The following is a 15993-nucleotide window of genomic DNA, read 5'->3' on the forward strand; positions in this document are numbered from 1 at the left end:
TTTTTCTTCGACAAAAAACCTTTTTTAATCATTGCGTAGAAACAAAGTTCTCTAATTGCATATATTCGTAGCAGGGTGGGCATAAATACTCAAAATGGAAAAATCAAATTGAACTAATTCGGTTCTTTGATTTTTTGATTTGGTATTGATATTTTTTTCAAAAGTTCAATTCCGTTGTTCAGTGTTTGGTGTAATTTATAAGAATCTCAAAACGTTGGTGCACTAAAGAATTAATTTAAAATCTTATAATTTGATTTTATCCTATTTTATTTTTCATCCGCATCGAACAATCATTTTAAAAATACCGAATCAAATCAAACCAAATTGAATCAGTTTGATTCGGTATTCGATGTACGTTTTTTAACAATCAAAACCCAAAAACGAAATTTAAATTTGATAAAATCGTGTTTGGGATTTAAATTTCAATATAATTCTTCAGAAAATTTAAAACTATATAGTATAATATTCTTATAGGATTTTGTGATAATAAAATAAGTAGTACTGAGCTTGCATGTGGGAAATCTGAATTCTTTTTTATAGTTCTTAAGCTACAGTAGTAGTAGTGATAAAGTCAAAAATTTTATTAAAAATATTTAAAATTTAGTATATTATATATAAAAAATAATTTTTAACTTATATATATATATATTGTATAATTTTTTGATGAATTAAAGATATTCAACCGTTGATTATTCACGTCACTATATGTGACCAGGCCACTGGGCTATGGGAGCTGCCTTTGAGATAATAATTCATGTGACTAATTTTGAATGTGTTGGTGAGAATTTAATATTTTTTTTCGTTCTAATTTATTCAAAATTATGTATATAAAAATTTTAGAAAAAAATGAAAAACTTTTGAATAATCATCTCATGAAAAAAATTCGAAGTAAGTAACAAAAAAAATATGATAATAAGAAAGCAAGACATAAATCAAATAAAATAACAGATAGTAATACACACAACAAAAAAAAATGTATGATAATATTCGATTACGTACTAATATTTCAGAATAAAATACTAATAAATATATCCAAATTTGGATATGGCAATCAATACCATCCATTATTATCAAATAAGAAGACAAAAGGAAGGAAGGTGGCAACTTCTTTGTATATTAGCAGGAAAAAGGATGAATAACAGGACATATACTATATAAAAAATAGGAAAAATGTTTAAAAAAGTATTTACTCTACTGCATAATTTTTTTTTTTTAATTTAGCAATTGTTATACTTTAAAAATCACTCATATTCATTTTGTTAGTAAACCATCTCATATTTATTAAGCTTCTGCTAAGTGTAGAGTTCAGAAAAGAGTCAAATTATAAGGTTTATTATATCAACCATATCTTGCATTTTTTTAAGAGCCTATTTTCACAACTTGAAGATGTGATCTCCTGATCACTTGACAACAACTTTATCAGTTACATCAAGACTCTCCTTCAAGGTGTACTAAACTCTCTTTATGCGCGGGGTTCAAGGAAGGATCGGACCACAAGGATCTCTATTGTAAGCATTCTTACCCTACATTTCGATTGTTTCCACAATTCGAACACATAACATCTTGTTCACGTGACATCAACTTTATCAGTTACGTCAAACTTCCCAAAAAAAAAAAGGACCATTACAACAAAAATACCAAACAAATTTGAGGACAATTAGTGTGGGTGGTTGGGTTAGGGAGGTGGCAAGTTCCTAGTAGTGCAATGAAGACAAAAAAAAAAACATATTCAAAGTTTCAAACTTCAACCCTCCCACTACCATATATTATCATCATCATAATTGTGTATATCTCCTCCAATAATATCTCATTTTACACAATTCCAACATGCTTCAAAATAGCTTCTTTTATTGACCCTTCCTCTTATTAAAATCCCTTACATCTCTATACTTCTTTTCACTACACAATATGGAATTTTTGACACCAAAAATCTTCATATTTTTCTCTTGTCTTCAACTCATATCACAAGCCAAAATCATAAAATTTGACCAACAATATGGTGACCCTTTTGATCATACATATGTCCCCCTTCTTGAAATCAAACATCCTGCACAAATAAGCAATCAAGCACTTCAAATCACCCCAGACACAGCTTCCACTGCTTACCAAATGTTCAATAATTCAGGCAGAATCCTATTAAAGCAGCCTTTCAAACTATGGGTAGACAATGATATTTCAAGGACAGCGTCTTTCAACACATCATTTCTAGTAAACATTTTTAGACCGGACAACTATACACCAGCTGAAGGTCTAGCTTTCTTGATATGTCCAAATTTTGATTTGCCACTAAATAGCCAGGGCCAGTATTTGGGCCTAACGAATGCTACAACAGATGGTGAATTATCCAACAAAATAATCGCGATTGAGCTAGATACATTCAAACAAGAATTCGATATTGATGATAACCATATTGGGATTGATATAAACAGTGTTAAATCCGTTAAGTCGGAACCTTTAATACCACATGGAATTGAACTAGCTCCAATAGGTGCAAGATTTTACAATATATGGATACACTATGATGGATTCAAGAAAGTACTTGATGTGTACATTATTGAACAAATGACGAAAAATGGGACAACACCAACAAGGCCAAAAGTACCAATACTAACACACAATGTTGATTTGAGAGAATTTGTAAATCAAGAATCATATTTTGGATTTTCAGCTTCAACAGGACATTTCAATCAGTTGAATTGTGTGTTGAGATGGAATTTAACAGTTGAGTATTTTCAAGAAAAGAATGATCAAGAAAAGGTACTAATAATAAGTCTAAGTGTTGGTGTATCAGTATTGGTTGTTTTATTGATTTTGTCAGGGTATTTTGGGTATTATTTTTATAAGAAAAAAAGGGATGATAGATCACAATCTAATATATTAGGGGCATTAAAGAGTTTACCTGGAATGCCTAGGGATTTTGAGTTTAAAGAATTGAAAAATGCTACTAATAATTTTGATGAAAAGAATAAACTTGGTGAAGGTGGATTTGGAGTTGTGTACAAAGGGTATTTAGTTGGTGAAAAATTGGAAATTGCTGTGAAGTGGTTTTCTAGGGAAAGTATCAAGGGTCAAGATGATTTTTTGGCTGAGTTGACAATTATCAACCGTTTAAGGCATAAACATCTTGTCAAATTACTTGGTAAGTATTTTGAACTCTTTACTTTTATGTTTTTTTTTTGAGTATTTGTTCTTTGTTCAAGCTCGGATAAAGGAGGAACGTTATGACGATCAACAAAAGAATAATCAAAGTTTTTTGAGTGGATATAAAGATTTTGATATATGTGCTTATTGAGTTGAAGTGTAATTGGTTGATATATAGATTCGTCCTGTTGTTGGAATTTTATCCATGTTCTATGTATAGGTAGCAAAATCTATTAAGATACTACTGAAAAAAAAGAGACAGGTTTTACACAGTCATTTCTTCATTTTGAGGACACTTTTTATTTATTGAGTCGTGTTTCTTATCCTTCCTCGACATAGTAACCGCTTTCATATTTTTTATAACTTTCGAGTACAAGTGCATGTTCATCCATCTTCATAGTCATTTCTTTGTTCCTTTAGTCATTTTGATTGCACTTTTTTTGTTGAGTTGTATTTCTTCTCCTTCTTCAAAATAGTGATTTGTTTCATGTTTTTTTTTTTCAAATTTCATAACTTTCGACCACAAATCCATCTTCGTTTCGAACGAAAGCTTGAATTAAATTTTATTAATTATGGTACCAAGAATATTTTCTTGTGTTCTAAGGAGTTCCATTTTGACTCATGTTAGGCCCATCTCCATCTTGAAAATGGTCCCAATAATTATATCCAACTATTATAAGATAAGTGAAAAAAGTTAAAATCTTTGATGCAACTTGCAAGTGTCAAAAATGGTGTGCTCATGTACCTTTTACAATAGTTTGAAAGTGATAAACATATACTTTTTTGCCTCAAAATATTTATTTAATATATTTTTTATACGCCTTTTAAGAAAACATTAATTAGTAAAGATATTTAATTATTTCCCCCCTTATTTATATTTTAAAACATAATCTCTATTTATATGTCATATTTGGGGTATCTGTAAATTTCAAAAATAATTACTAACTACTATTATATAAAATGAGGTAGGGGTGATTAATTTTAACGTGAATTTTTAAAATATAATCCAAAGTTTCTTGGAGGACCTACTAACTAATAATTTTAATGCCCTCTTGATGAAAAATCCAAAGTTAATAAATATTAAATTCTTAGCTGGAAGACAGAAGAGCACTGGTTCCATTTCCTTTGTGTCTTTTTGGTTTTCTATACCACCAATTTCAAACATAGGGTCCCACACTCTTTTGTTCTTTGTTAGCTTCGGTATAAATATCAAGTAATTCTGATCATTTAAATTAATTATATGAAAAAAATTGTCTAGTATTTTTGTTTCGATTAAATTTGAATCATTGTTTGAACAAACTTTTCTTTTGTAGGGAAGCTTCCTGTCTTTGAAAATCACTTTCATTCAAATGTCACCTATTATGATAAGTTTAGTACTTTCTAATATTAATATAATATAATTGGACAATTGCTTCAAAATGCACTCAACTCCAACTAAGACTAAGATTGTAACCCTACAACATGTCATCATAATTGAGAGAGGTCCAGATATTCCAAAATTAGGTCCTACAAAAAAGTTGATTGGAACACATACAACCCAACTTTTTTTGCCTTGGAAAGATTTGATATCCTCAAAATAGTATTGATTAGATATATTTATAGATTATTATTATTGTAGTAACAATTTAGCTTATATATGCATTAACAATTTTAACTCCACCTGTGTGAGCTCGCTCAAATTGTCTGTCCTTAATCCGAATAAAGAAGGAGGGTTGTTGAGGATCACTCAGAAACACCATTCTCTATCCCATAAGAGTAGGAGTAAGGCTGCATCAATTCATAGATCATTATTATTGTAGTCATAATTTGGCCTATATGTATATGTACTAATAACAATTTCAACTCTGTCTTCAGTGTGATCTCGCTCACATTGTCGGTCTCAAGATTGAATAAAGGAGAGTTATCGAGGGTCAACCGAAAACGGTCTCTCTGCCTTATAAAGATAGGAATAAGGATATTTACATCTTACCTTTGTCAGACGTACCCCACTTGTAGGATTTCACTGAATTTGTTGTTATTATTGTTGCACTAACAATTTCAAGTGATCTAAAGTAATTTTTGAACCTCCTTTACCTTCTAATGAGAACGTAACCTAGATGTTACATGTAGTTATCATTTAGGTGACTGCAGGTAATGGTATAAAAGTTCTTTTATGCTGTCAGTGTATATATATGCTAATCACATGCATATTATTGTAACAGGATGGAGCCATAAGCATGGTAAGCTACTACTTGTATATGAATACATGCCAAATGGTAGCCTGGACAAACATCTTTTCTCATCAGAGCAAGAAAAAGAGCCACTCAGCTGGAGTGTGAGGTACAACATTGTATCGGGAGTCGCGTCAGCTCTGCACTATCTTCACAACGAATACGAGCAGAAGGTAGTCCATCGCGATCTCAAGGCAAACAACATCATGCTCGACTCAAACTTCAATGCACGTTTAGGTGATTTTGGATTAGCACGAGCAATTGACAACGAAAAGACCTCATATGCTGATGAAGCTGAAGGTGTACTTGGCACGATGGGATACATCGCGCCAGAATGCTTCCACACAGGAAAAGCCACTCAACATTCTGATGTCTATGCATTCGGAGCTGTGTTGTTGGAGCTAATATGTGGCCAAAGACCTGGAACTAAAGTTAATGGCTTTCAACTCTTTCTTGATTGGGTTTGGTTCTTGCATCGCGATGGGAGAATCCTTGAAGCTGTTGACAAGAGGCTCGGGGATCAATACGTGGTTGAAGAAGCAGAGAGATTGTTACTACTTGCTCTGGCTTGCTCCCATCCAATTGCCAATGAAAGGCCTAAAACACAAACAATAGTTCAAGTTATATCAGGATCAGTACCAGCACCACAAGTACCACCATTCAAACCATCATTTGTATGGCCTTCTATGGTTCCAATTGACATAGATTCATCGAGCATCGTCGATACAATATCCATCACAACTCCTCAGTACAGTTCAGAGAACAACAGTATTGAATATCAAAGCAAGTAGAGATAGCAATAGCTTGATTTAGGCCACTAAGATATTTTTTTTGCTTATTGTGTAATGACAAGAATAGCAGCTCATGTATATATTTCTCAGCCTTTTATGTTAAATTCCATCCTATACATTGTTCCTTCTACGGTTTGACTGTTTGGTTTGTTGTATTAAAAATGACGTGTATTGCATAATTTCTAAAAAGAAGTTGTTCGTTTACATAAGTACTCTCCACCTTAGTAGAAAAAGGGTTGACGGACTTTGGGGGTATTTTTGTCATTTTTTATTATTTTATTCCAGGTTAACTAATCTTGGGACTATTATTCCAACGTATAACAGAAATAACTTATTCCGATACTAATTATTGATCTTGCTATAACTTATACCAGGATTAGTAACCAAACAAGAGATAAGGTTGTACTAATTTTTTTATCTCAAAATTATCTATGTTGGTCCAACATACCAAACAAGCCCCAAGAGTAAGACCAGTTCAAGAGAGATCAAGAAGGGTTGTAGTGAAGTGGTAAGTACTTCGTCATCTTTAACCAAATCAGAGGTCTCGGGTTCGAGTCCTTTTGGGTATGGAGTCGTCATTGTTAGAGAGCGCTTTACCCCCTGAATGTGAAACTTTTCAGCGTGAATCCAAATTTAGTCAGACTCATTTGTCTAATACCAACATATGTATACCTGTCTTTTATATCTCCTTATATTCCTAACATGCAAATTATGATAAATCAGAGATCCATTAGTGTGTAGGGTGGTTGACCTAGAAGGCCCGCCTCCTCTTCAGATGTGTCCTCGACAACCTGACAGTTCTTCAATAACCACTTTTGAGGTGGGAGTGCTTGTTCACTAAGGTTCCCTTTTCATCAACCAATTTGATTGTGTCAGCCCTGAGATTGGTCTAACATTTTGTTACGAGTTAACTAGACAAAGAGCATAATGAGTATCTTACTTCTAAAAAGAGGGCTTTCTAGTAATGGGATGTTATCAGCCATCCTTCACTTTTTTTGGATCTACCTTTTCTTTATCAACCCGCTTTCATGGTTTTCATGTGATTATAGGTACACATTTCTCGATCATATGTGATATTCACCAATATCTCGATCATCCAACCACACTGGCTTTAAAGCAGCTGCATAGTACTAGCATTTCGCGGACATGGTTCTGGAGAATCCTTTTCGAAAAAAGGGAATTTACTCACAAAAGTTTAACTGCATTAACAAGTTTACAACTCAAGATTCTTAGTCTAAATCACATATGTCCTGAGCCCTCAGTACAGTGATTAAGATTATAACTAATACAAATAGCATTGTAATACAAATGACAGATGGGGATTAAGTCTTTACTTTACTACATAAAGAACAGTGTCTTAGAAACGAGACCGGATTAACTAGGCCGAGCTCTTGGTAAGCAGAGAATTGGTGAACCACACTTGGTTTATCGAACGATGACAACAGTCAGTACTCGAGTGATCCTATAGATGAAAGTCCGGACATGAAATCTCGACCATCAGCACTATTATTACTGCTCATCGTTTCAGGTGGACCGCGATTTAGGGATCCAACCTCCTCCCCCAGTTTCTGCACATCCTCGGGTGAAAGAATTTTGATGTACCAAACATTATTGACAAATTCCCTGAAAAAATATCATGTCTTGGTTTGAACAAAAGATGGTAAAAAGCCAACATACCAAGTGTAATCCCACAGGTGGAGTTTGGGAAGGGTGTGCACGCAGACCTTACCCCTACCTTGGAAGGTAGAGAGGTTGTTTCCTATAGACCCTCGACTCAAGGAGAAGCATTTCAAAGCAGTTCGGAAAAAAAAAAAAAAAAACTGGAGTACAAAGATGGTAAAAAACCAATTTTTTTAACAGAACGAATAATTCAGACAAAGGTACTAGAATTGATATATAATCAGCTATCACTACAGAATACCCGATGATGCTGTGAGTAGTACAAGGACTTGAAGCATAAAGTTGTTCGTTCCATCAGATTCAAAAAATTTGGAGCAGAGTCAAAATGTAAAGCAACAATAATGTACCCAGTCTAGTCTCACAAAGTGGGGTCTGGGGAGGGTAGAGTGTACGCAAACCTTACCCGTACCTCAAAGGTAGAGAGGCTGTTTTCGATAGCCAAGGAAAAACAATCCAAAATGAAGTAATGGAAGTGAAAGCGTAACAAAACATGTTTAGCAGTAACTACAACAAAATAATATGAATAATCGAAGTACAAGAGTCAAAATGTAAAGCCTTGTGGTTAATTAGGTACTTACTCCCATGGATCGTCTCCAAGGAGAAGGACATCATTCTCCCTGTCAACAAATACAAGCTGCCAGCCTGATCTTTGAGGGTCTTCAAGAAACCCTTCGATCCCGAACATCTGTCCCAGTTCCTGTCGTAGCTCATGATAGCTATTGAATCGAGTGATATCCAACGACCTCCCAATGGACGCTGATTTGTAAACCTGCAAAAAAAAGATAAAATTTTTTTATCCATATCTTAGTAATATGCAATAAAGCAACAATGAAATGCATAACATACACAACAGAACTAGCACCTTGACAAATGTACGGGGCGCAGTTTGTGCATCAACTTGCCCTACATTATGCAACATGTCAGAAGAATCTTGCACATAACCATACAAAGAATTCGGAAATCCAGAAGTCCCTAGTGGCATAGAGGATATATCAGCATCAATTGATGTAGTAGCGACGTTAGACACAGTTGTCGGGAGGAGAAGCCCTGAAGAATCAACATTAGCACCAAAAAGAGATTGATTCTGGGCATCTAGACTACATGTTTCCTGTGAATTGGAAGTATCTTTCCCATATCCAGAGAGTGAGGGTGAATTGGAACCCGTGTTCAATTGTGAATGCGCAAATTTTGCCATCCAAGATTTCTGCTGCTGCTGCTGCTCCATGATTACAGGCTGCTGACCAAGTATATTGAAATTCAAAAAGTTACTAGTTCCTTCCGAACATAAAGAACCCAGCGCTGTTGGCATGCCTGATGGAGCAATGGATGCCGAGAACTTGGAGCTTGGATCTGCTATATCTGGCTTTGAGAATGATGGAGAAGGAACATTTGATGGTTGCTTCTGCTGGAGCTGGCTGTTTGGTATTTGGTATGCTTCCTGGTAAGAATGATGATGAGATTGCTCCTCTGTCTGATTGCTAACGTGTTGCTGTTGTTGCCTTTGAAGGTTATCTTGAGTTTGTGCAGGCAACATATGCTGATGAATTGTCTGCTGCATTGCTTGTTGTTGTTGCTGCTGCTGCAGGAGAGGATTAAGACTGCCTGCATGCTGAACATATTGGACGGGCTGCGGAAACTGCATCAGTTGCTGTTTCATCAGATCTCCGCTCCCAAAATTTTGCAAACTGCTAGCCAGCATAGCTTGATACTGCTGGTTAAGATCATTTCGGAGCATTGTTGGATCAACTCTTTGTTGCATCCAGGGGAGCATGCCACCAAAAGACTGAAGATTCAGTAGATGTGGTCCTTGCTCACTACTTTCGCCTCTCAACCATGCCATTCCATTAATAGCTTCACTGTTATTTTCTGAAAAAAAACAAACGGCAAATATTCATAATAGACCATGGGAAAACAAATAAGCTGAAAGTTCAAATAATGAAATAACTAATACTGCTAAAAAATCATTTTTTCCTTCTTAGAAGAGCCATCTGGATGACAACGGATTTTACATATTTCTCAACAAACAGTACTCCCTCCGTTTAAAATTGTTCGTCTAGTTTTGACTTGGCACGGAGTTTTAAAAAGTAAAAGACTAATAAATCTTGTGGTCGTAAACGAAAGATGTGTACAATGTACCCAAATGCACTTTTATCTTGTGGTTTTAAACATGTCATGTGAAAAGTTAAAATTTAAGAGTTATCAAAAAAGGAAAGAGGTATTCTTTTTGAAACAGACTAAAAAGGAAAGTAAGACAAAACATATTGAAACGGAGGGATTACAAGGAAACCTCAGGATTGTACAGCTTCACTTTCCTAACAGCATAACATTGAGTACGCAAAATACCTTGAAAAGATGAAGTTCCTGGATACCAAGGCCGCTTTAGCCTAAGAGGGAACAAAGATGGATACATTGGAAAAGTAGTCAAAGGCTCTATCTCCCATAGGGAAACCCTAGGTTGCCTCTCGCCTGCCGTTGACTCATCCCAACCAACCTACAATTTCATAAAATTTCTTTTGTAAATAGATATCTGCGAACATAGAATAACTGTTTACGAACATATAACAATAGTACAATCGTAAATTTGTAATTTCCCTATGAATGGTGGTAAAAGCAAAGCAAGATAGTCTGATTTCTGCATTTGCTACATGAGTTCTGAGACAAACAAGTTCTATACTCTAATGAACATAGCACCAAAGATAGACAACCTTGTGAAGAAACAACTTGACATAGTAAAGAAGGTTGGAGATTTGATAAAATAAACGAAAATCACTTAGCGCCTAAACTATTAAAAGTTCAATGTATTTGAATAGCTGATAGATAAGCATTTGATGCTGGTGAAGTAAAAGTCTTCCTAATTAGGCAACAAAGTCTACAATCTTTGCCAGCAAAAGAACCATGAGTTCCATGCAAGTATGTCATCATTCTTGTGGAAAACCTTAGGCATATTTTAAAATTGCAGTATCAACCGCAGGAAAAGGAAAAGAGGTAGCAATTCAGAGGTGTATTTTGCTTGCACAAGAGAGAGAGAGGTGGGGTGCGAAGTAGCATAGCAATGTAGAAAAGTATATTTTTACAGTAAACAATAGAATAAAATCAAACTGGGATCTAGGACAAGAATGTAAAAGTAATAGCTAGTTTAACATAAGCAAAGCTAGTGCATGCCAACATAAATTGAAGAAGATCAAAATTAGTGTCACGGAAACATGACAACATCAATGACTGAAAATCAAGCGAAAAAGAAAGTGAGAGAAGAAAAATCAGTTGAAAAGATTTTCTATTAAAAATTTTGAATTTCCTAATAATATGGATATACAAGTAAAACCTAATATGTGCACAGAAGGCATTTTAAACTAAGTTGCTCGGACTATCCAAAAATGTTGCCTCACCCGTATCGGATCCTTCAAAATACACTACTTTTGAAGGATCCAACACACACCCGATGACATTTTTGAAGAGTCCAAGCAACAAGTTTTAAATGCTATGACTTCAAAAGAATCGTATATAAAAATGCTAAAAAGTAAAAACTATGATAGAGCTAAAACACATTTACCTTGACAGACCGCCAGTGAGAGTTGGCCCAGCGAACTGGATCTAAGTCACCAATGCCAGTAATTGTGCCCATGTACCTGAAAAGTATCAGATCCACATATAAGAAGAGAAACCTGACACACAATTTGCCACTCGAATTTCAATTATAGCCACAATCCCATTCCCAGCTATGGACTTCCAATTTAATTGGTTTATATACATGTACTAACCACTGAGTTGGCCCAGTTTATACTCTAGAGTTACTTGTTGCAAGCACTAGACTAAACAAGATATGCAAATTATGAGTAAAAAGTGAAGCAACAAGGCAAAACTTGCACCTTCATCTTAAATCACCTTTCCCTACATTATTAGAAATTATTGACAAAACAAAGGAGCCGCATCCAAAAAAAACACTCATCTGTGTTTAGGAGCCAGATCAAAGATCCACTTATGTTAAGTATCAAAAAGTGCCTCAGAGCCATCAACAAGAAACTAATATGCTACTCCCTCCATCACAAATTATGTCGCACCATTTGACTTGGTACAAAGTTTAAGAAAGAAGAAGACTTTTGAAATTTGTGGTCTAAACCACTCCTTGACCATATTTGTAGCTATAAATCATTTTATTAACGATGAAAGGGGAACTCAAAAGTTCAATTGTTACAAATTATAGAAAGGTGACATTCTTTTTGGGATAGATTCAGAAGAAAAGTGTGTCACGTAAATTGGGACAGAGGGAGTACTTAAGTAGCTATATGCACTTGTCTAAACAAAAGAGATTGAAGAAAACCTAACCACGAAGGAAACAAGGATGAGATCTAAGATCAAATACTTCCGTACCTTCGAACACTTGATTCTTCAGTCTCAAATAGCATCCGGAAACGCATTCCAACAGAAACACGTGTGTGATAAACAGCTTTGATGTATTTTGAAAGTGGAATAACAAACTCAGATGGGCTAGCCCTGATGCGATAAGTGTTAGTTCAAATAGCAGAAAGGATATGACTTTTTTTTAAAAAAAACAAGGAGCAGACAATCGTTCAGCACCACCTTGGGTTAAAGAAAACAGTGAAACAGCTATTGGTAGCGGCAGCATGAGCAGCAGCAGCAAGTAATCCAATGTGCATGCTGTCGCTAGACAGAACAGATGATGGCATCACAGTCTGAGGTCGAGTTGCACGACGAATTCCCAAAAAAAGCTGATTTTTCTCATTCCTGACACCGAAACAATGAGAAACCATTTAAGAGAGCCTCAAGGAATAACAAGGCACTTAGTTGCAATTCCTACAGTGTAAAATTACTCAGATATGTTGATAAAAAAACTTAAACTACCAGATGAAAAGAACTGAATCTCCAGCGACAAGTCTTTTGGCACTAACAAACACACTCCAGCCAGTCGTCAGAAGATGCCGCTTAGGCTGTCCTACATGCATAGACAGAAAAATATGAACAAATTTCAGCATTATTTAATTTCATATGCATTATGCTCATGCTTCTAAGGGACATCAGTATTCACTAGTATATCCAGTAAACGAGCCAACAAACAAGCCAAGAATGACAAGGGAACAGGATTAGGATGACAAGAGAAACAGTCCCATAATAAGGTTAAAGAAATGAGAATTTAAGAGCACACAGCCAAGAACTCTGAACCATTTTTGGAAACCATTTTCATTTGGATGTCCAAAAACTATAGCAGAAGTCTAAAGACTACAATAATCCATGCACCATTTATATGTACCGAGAATTCAGATAAATTAAACAATTAATTTTGAAGCACTGGTGCAAATCTCACTCGCAATGTCAGTCCCAAACCGGGATAAAGGAGGAGTGGTGTGGTAGGTTCGCAACCAGCGTAAAACAAACCAATTCATGATAAAGCCCCAATTTGTTTGGGAATTGGGACTAAGGCGTAGTTGTCGTTGGTGGTACAAATCTAGTAAACATAAGAGTAATGTTCTTTCACCACCAATATAACCTGGAAATTGAACTCTTTAATACTCTTGCACACTGAAACTGTGCAGACATTTGGAGATAGATGGGTTAATAGAAATAATTGACCTGCTTCTTCATTCTATAACTACCCCCATCCTAGGCCATCCACAAATCTATTTGATTCAGCCTGTTATTTTGTTAACCTTTTTATAAAAAAAAATCATTTGAAGTACATTTATGATTTACTTTTTCCTGCTCAGGTTACCTAACTCATAATGTGAACCTTAAATAGAAACGTTAGTTCCAACTTGAATTTCACATTTACACAAAAAACCGAGATAGCTTCCATACCATCTCACCCACGGCCCACTGAATAACAACTCTATTACTACATAACAGATTGTCAATCCTCCATAATTATAACCACAACTCTAATCCTTCATAAGGATATTACAGTGTAGGGGAATGCAGAAGACAAACATCAGCCCTACACACCAGACACTATCCTGCTTCTTTTTTCTCTTTGCTTTCAGTCCGGTTGATTCAAAAAAGAAAAGAAAAAAAGCTTTAAAAGATCCTCTCTAGACACACCATCATTCATGTTGTTACAGTACATTCATGTAAAGAAAGTTACATAAAACTGAAAAAGACTCTAAACAAGCAAGTACTTTAGAGGATTAAACTAAAATACTGCTAAGTGACAGCATATATCTAAGTGTGCCTATATCTATTTTTTGTGCAAACTTAAAGAACCACCAGCTGTTAGATTAAAGCCAAATACACTTAACATGGCGTAAATCTACACATAGCAAAGAAAGGATCCTCCGAAGCTTGCCTCGGAAAATATGCCTGAATTTCCATTCAATGTCATGCAGATCCCTCGCAATTAATTCTTGACAGGGTGGTGTCTGTGAGAAATCCTGAGGACCAGAAGAAAATGAGAATAACATCAGATTTAGAATCAGAGTGGTATGGAAATACAAGACAGTGGACCAGTTATCACCAAAGGAGGGAAAACTTTCTCTGCAGCACGACGAGGAACAGAAAAGCCGCCATGCGTACTGGTATCACTTGCAGTAAGTGTCTTGCAAAAATAATTAGTAGGCTGCCTGCTAGGAATACCCAACTCAACAGGAAGATAAGTATCCTTTTGTTCTTGCTGAAAATGCAACAGAATATTTTGTCACCCCCAATTCACACAAAATATAGGAAAATCAGTAAAAGTAAATGAGCTTTATTGCATCGTTCAGAAAATACCGGTGTCAAGGGTTGCAATGTCATCTGAGCATATACTTCATCCGTTTCAACATCTGCCTAAAATCCTAGGAATCGTCATTCCCTCGTAAGCCTATATTACAACTTACACAACACTAATTCATAAGAAAACATAGAATATGAACAAAGAACCTACATGCATTGTGACATTGTGGAGTTGACAGATCAACTGTGGTGGCAAGTTCGGGTAATTTGGTATGTGAGCATCGACTTCTTTATTAGTTGTTGCCGCAACCTGACACTCAATTCCAATGGTAACTATCAGCAATTGACTAAATACTAATATATGCAACAATTTGTTCAAAATTAATGTAGCTAATTTGAGAAAGACCTGTTCACTGTGACCCTGAGGAAAGTAAACCACTCGACTCCCTACCGTTGGTAGACATACAAGGGGACCAGCACAAGCATGCCATAGTTCTGAATTCAAACACTTGTTCTCTCCTTTTAGAACCAAATAAAGAATCCATCATCAATAATTGAGTTCAACTTAAGTAAATACTTAAAGATCTCTCTTTTATTAGCTAAACACAAAGCATAAGAATAAATATACAGATAAAAACAGAGACAAGGATATATAAAAAGGCAAACTTGGGAGGAAAAAAAAAGACATGAAAGGAAGAGAAGATACCTTCATGAGCTTGTTGACCCATCCCTGATGTTGAAAGCTTCATATTTTTAATCACACAATTTCCCTTAAAATTATATATATATCTAAAACACCCTTAAATTATGATTATCCAGACAATTATATAAAAAGCCTCAATTACCCCCACCCCCAATCAAAAAAGACTCTTAATTTCAGCTCCCCCACATCAAACCTTAAAGAAATCAACACTTCTCTTTCTCCAAAACCTCCATTAACAACCCCAAAGCACCAAAACCAGCTTTAAAAAAAAAAAGATCAAATTTTTGAAGTGTTTGTGAAATTCTGAACACTACTCTTTTCTTGATTTTAGTTGAATATCAAGAAAAGAAGTTCAGTTGAGAGCAATCACTATCTATGAAAGAGTGATAAAGAAATGTTCTTTTTTCTGTTTTATAGCACACCCGACCAAGCTCGACCTGAATAACAGTAGAGAGAGAAAATCAAGAAACAGAGAGAGAAAGATAAGGAGTGTACTCAATCAGAGAAAGGGGTTTTGGTGGAAAAAGCTTCAATCAACAACCGTTTGATGAAACCTGTACATGAAAGATCCTCGCCATTGAAATTGAGGTGGGGTATTGGATTTGACAGAAGTGGCATGTGCCACCATTCTTGAATGGTCATTGTCAGAGTACGGACCATCCAATATAATATTTGCACATGATCAACAAAGACAGAGAAGGAAGAAGATTTTTTTTTAGTATTCGATATTCATATTAAAATGGAATTAATCCAGCTTTACACCATTTAGAGACTCTCTGTTAAGAATATTTTTATATTCAAACTTAAG

At 35.2% G+C, this 15993-nt stretch overlaps 3 protein-coding genes across 7 annotated transcripts in view; 2 read left to right on the top strand and 1 right to left on the bottom strand.

The window, feature by feature from the left end:
- LOC125858581 (HMG1/2-like protein) overlaps window positions 1-15993 on the top strand; it is a 377596-nt gene that overhangs the window by 334621 nt on the left and 26982 nt on the right. The window lies entirely within an intron of this gene.
- On the top strand, window positions 1782-6351 carry LOC125858545 (probable L-type lectin-domain containing receptor kinase S.5). The gene is made up of 2 exons (XM_049538351.1): window positions 1782-3139; window positions 5343-6351. Exons 1-2 carry the CDS (start codon window positions 1909-1911, stop codon window positions 6140-6142), a joined length of 2031 nt encoding a protein of 676 aa, XP_049394308.1. The 5' UTR covers window positions 1782-1908; the 3' UTR covers window positions 6143-6351.
- On the bottom strand, window positions 7306-15682 carry LOC125858540 (auxin response factor 8-like). 3 transcript variants are annotated; one of them, XM_049538342.1, is made up of 15 exons: window positions 15275-15682; window positions 15189-15237; window positions 14889-15001; window positions 14694-14792; window positions 14540-14596; window positions 14286-14441; window positions 14118-14202; window positions 12683-12773; window positions 12401-12565; window positions 12191-12313; window positions 11373-11448; window positions 10166-10313; window positions 8685-9688; window positions 8401-8591; window positions 7306-7765 (listed from the first exon to the last, which is right to left on the bottom strand). In XM_049538342.1, the coding sequence occupies exons 2-15, from the start codon at window positions 15229-15231 to the stop codon at window positions 7588-7590; spliced, it is 2529 nt and encodes an 842-aa protein (XP_049394299.1). In that variant the 5' UTR covers window positions 15232-15237; window positions 15275-15682; the 3' UTR covers window positions 7306-7587. The 3 variants fall into 3 exon arrangements, with proteins under 3 accessions (XP_049394299.1, XP_049394301.1, XP_049394300.1); XM_049538344.1 differs by lacking the exons at window positions 15189-15237; window positions 15275-15682 and having other exon boundaries at window positions 14540-14592; window positions 14889-15004; XM_049538343.1 differs by lacking the exons at window positions 15189-15237; window positions 15275-15682 and having other exon boundaries at window positions 14540-14604.

Source organism: Solanum stenotomum, chromosome 3 (assembly GCF_019186545.1).
Source record: "Solanum stenotomum isolate F172 chromosome 3, ASM1918654v1, whole genome shotgun sequence".
NCBI lineage: Eukaryota > Viridiplantae > Streptophyta > Magnoliopsida > Solanales > Solanaceae > Solanum > Solanum stenotomum.

Excerpts from the sequence above, each read along its gene's own strand:
- LOC125858540 (XM_049538342.1), bottom strand. The coding sequence starts at position 15,231 with ATGAAGCTTTCAACATCAGGGATGGGTCAACAAGCTCATGAAG. Across the intron at positions 15,002-15,188 it reads GGGTCAACAAGCTCATGAAG|GAGAGAACAAGTGTTTGAAT; the intron begins GTATCTTCTCTT and ends TGGTTCTAAAAG. Across the intron at positions 11,449-12,190 it reads GAAGAATCAAGTGTTCGAAG|GTACATGGGCACAATTACTG; the intron begins GTACGGAAGTAT and ends GATACTTTTCAG.
- LOC125858545 (XM_049538351.1), top strand. The coding sequence starts at position 1,909 with ATGGAATTTTTGACACCAAAAATCTTCATATTTTTCTCTTGTCTTCAA. Across the intron at positions 3,140-5,342 it reads ACATCTTGTCAAATTACTTG|GATGGAGCCATAAGCATGGT; the intron begins GTAAGTATTTTG and ends TTATTGTAACAG.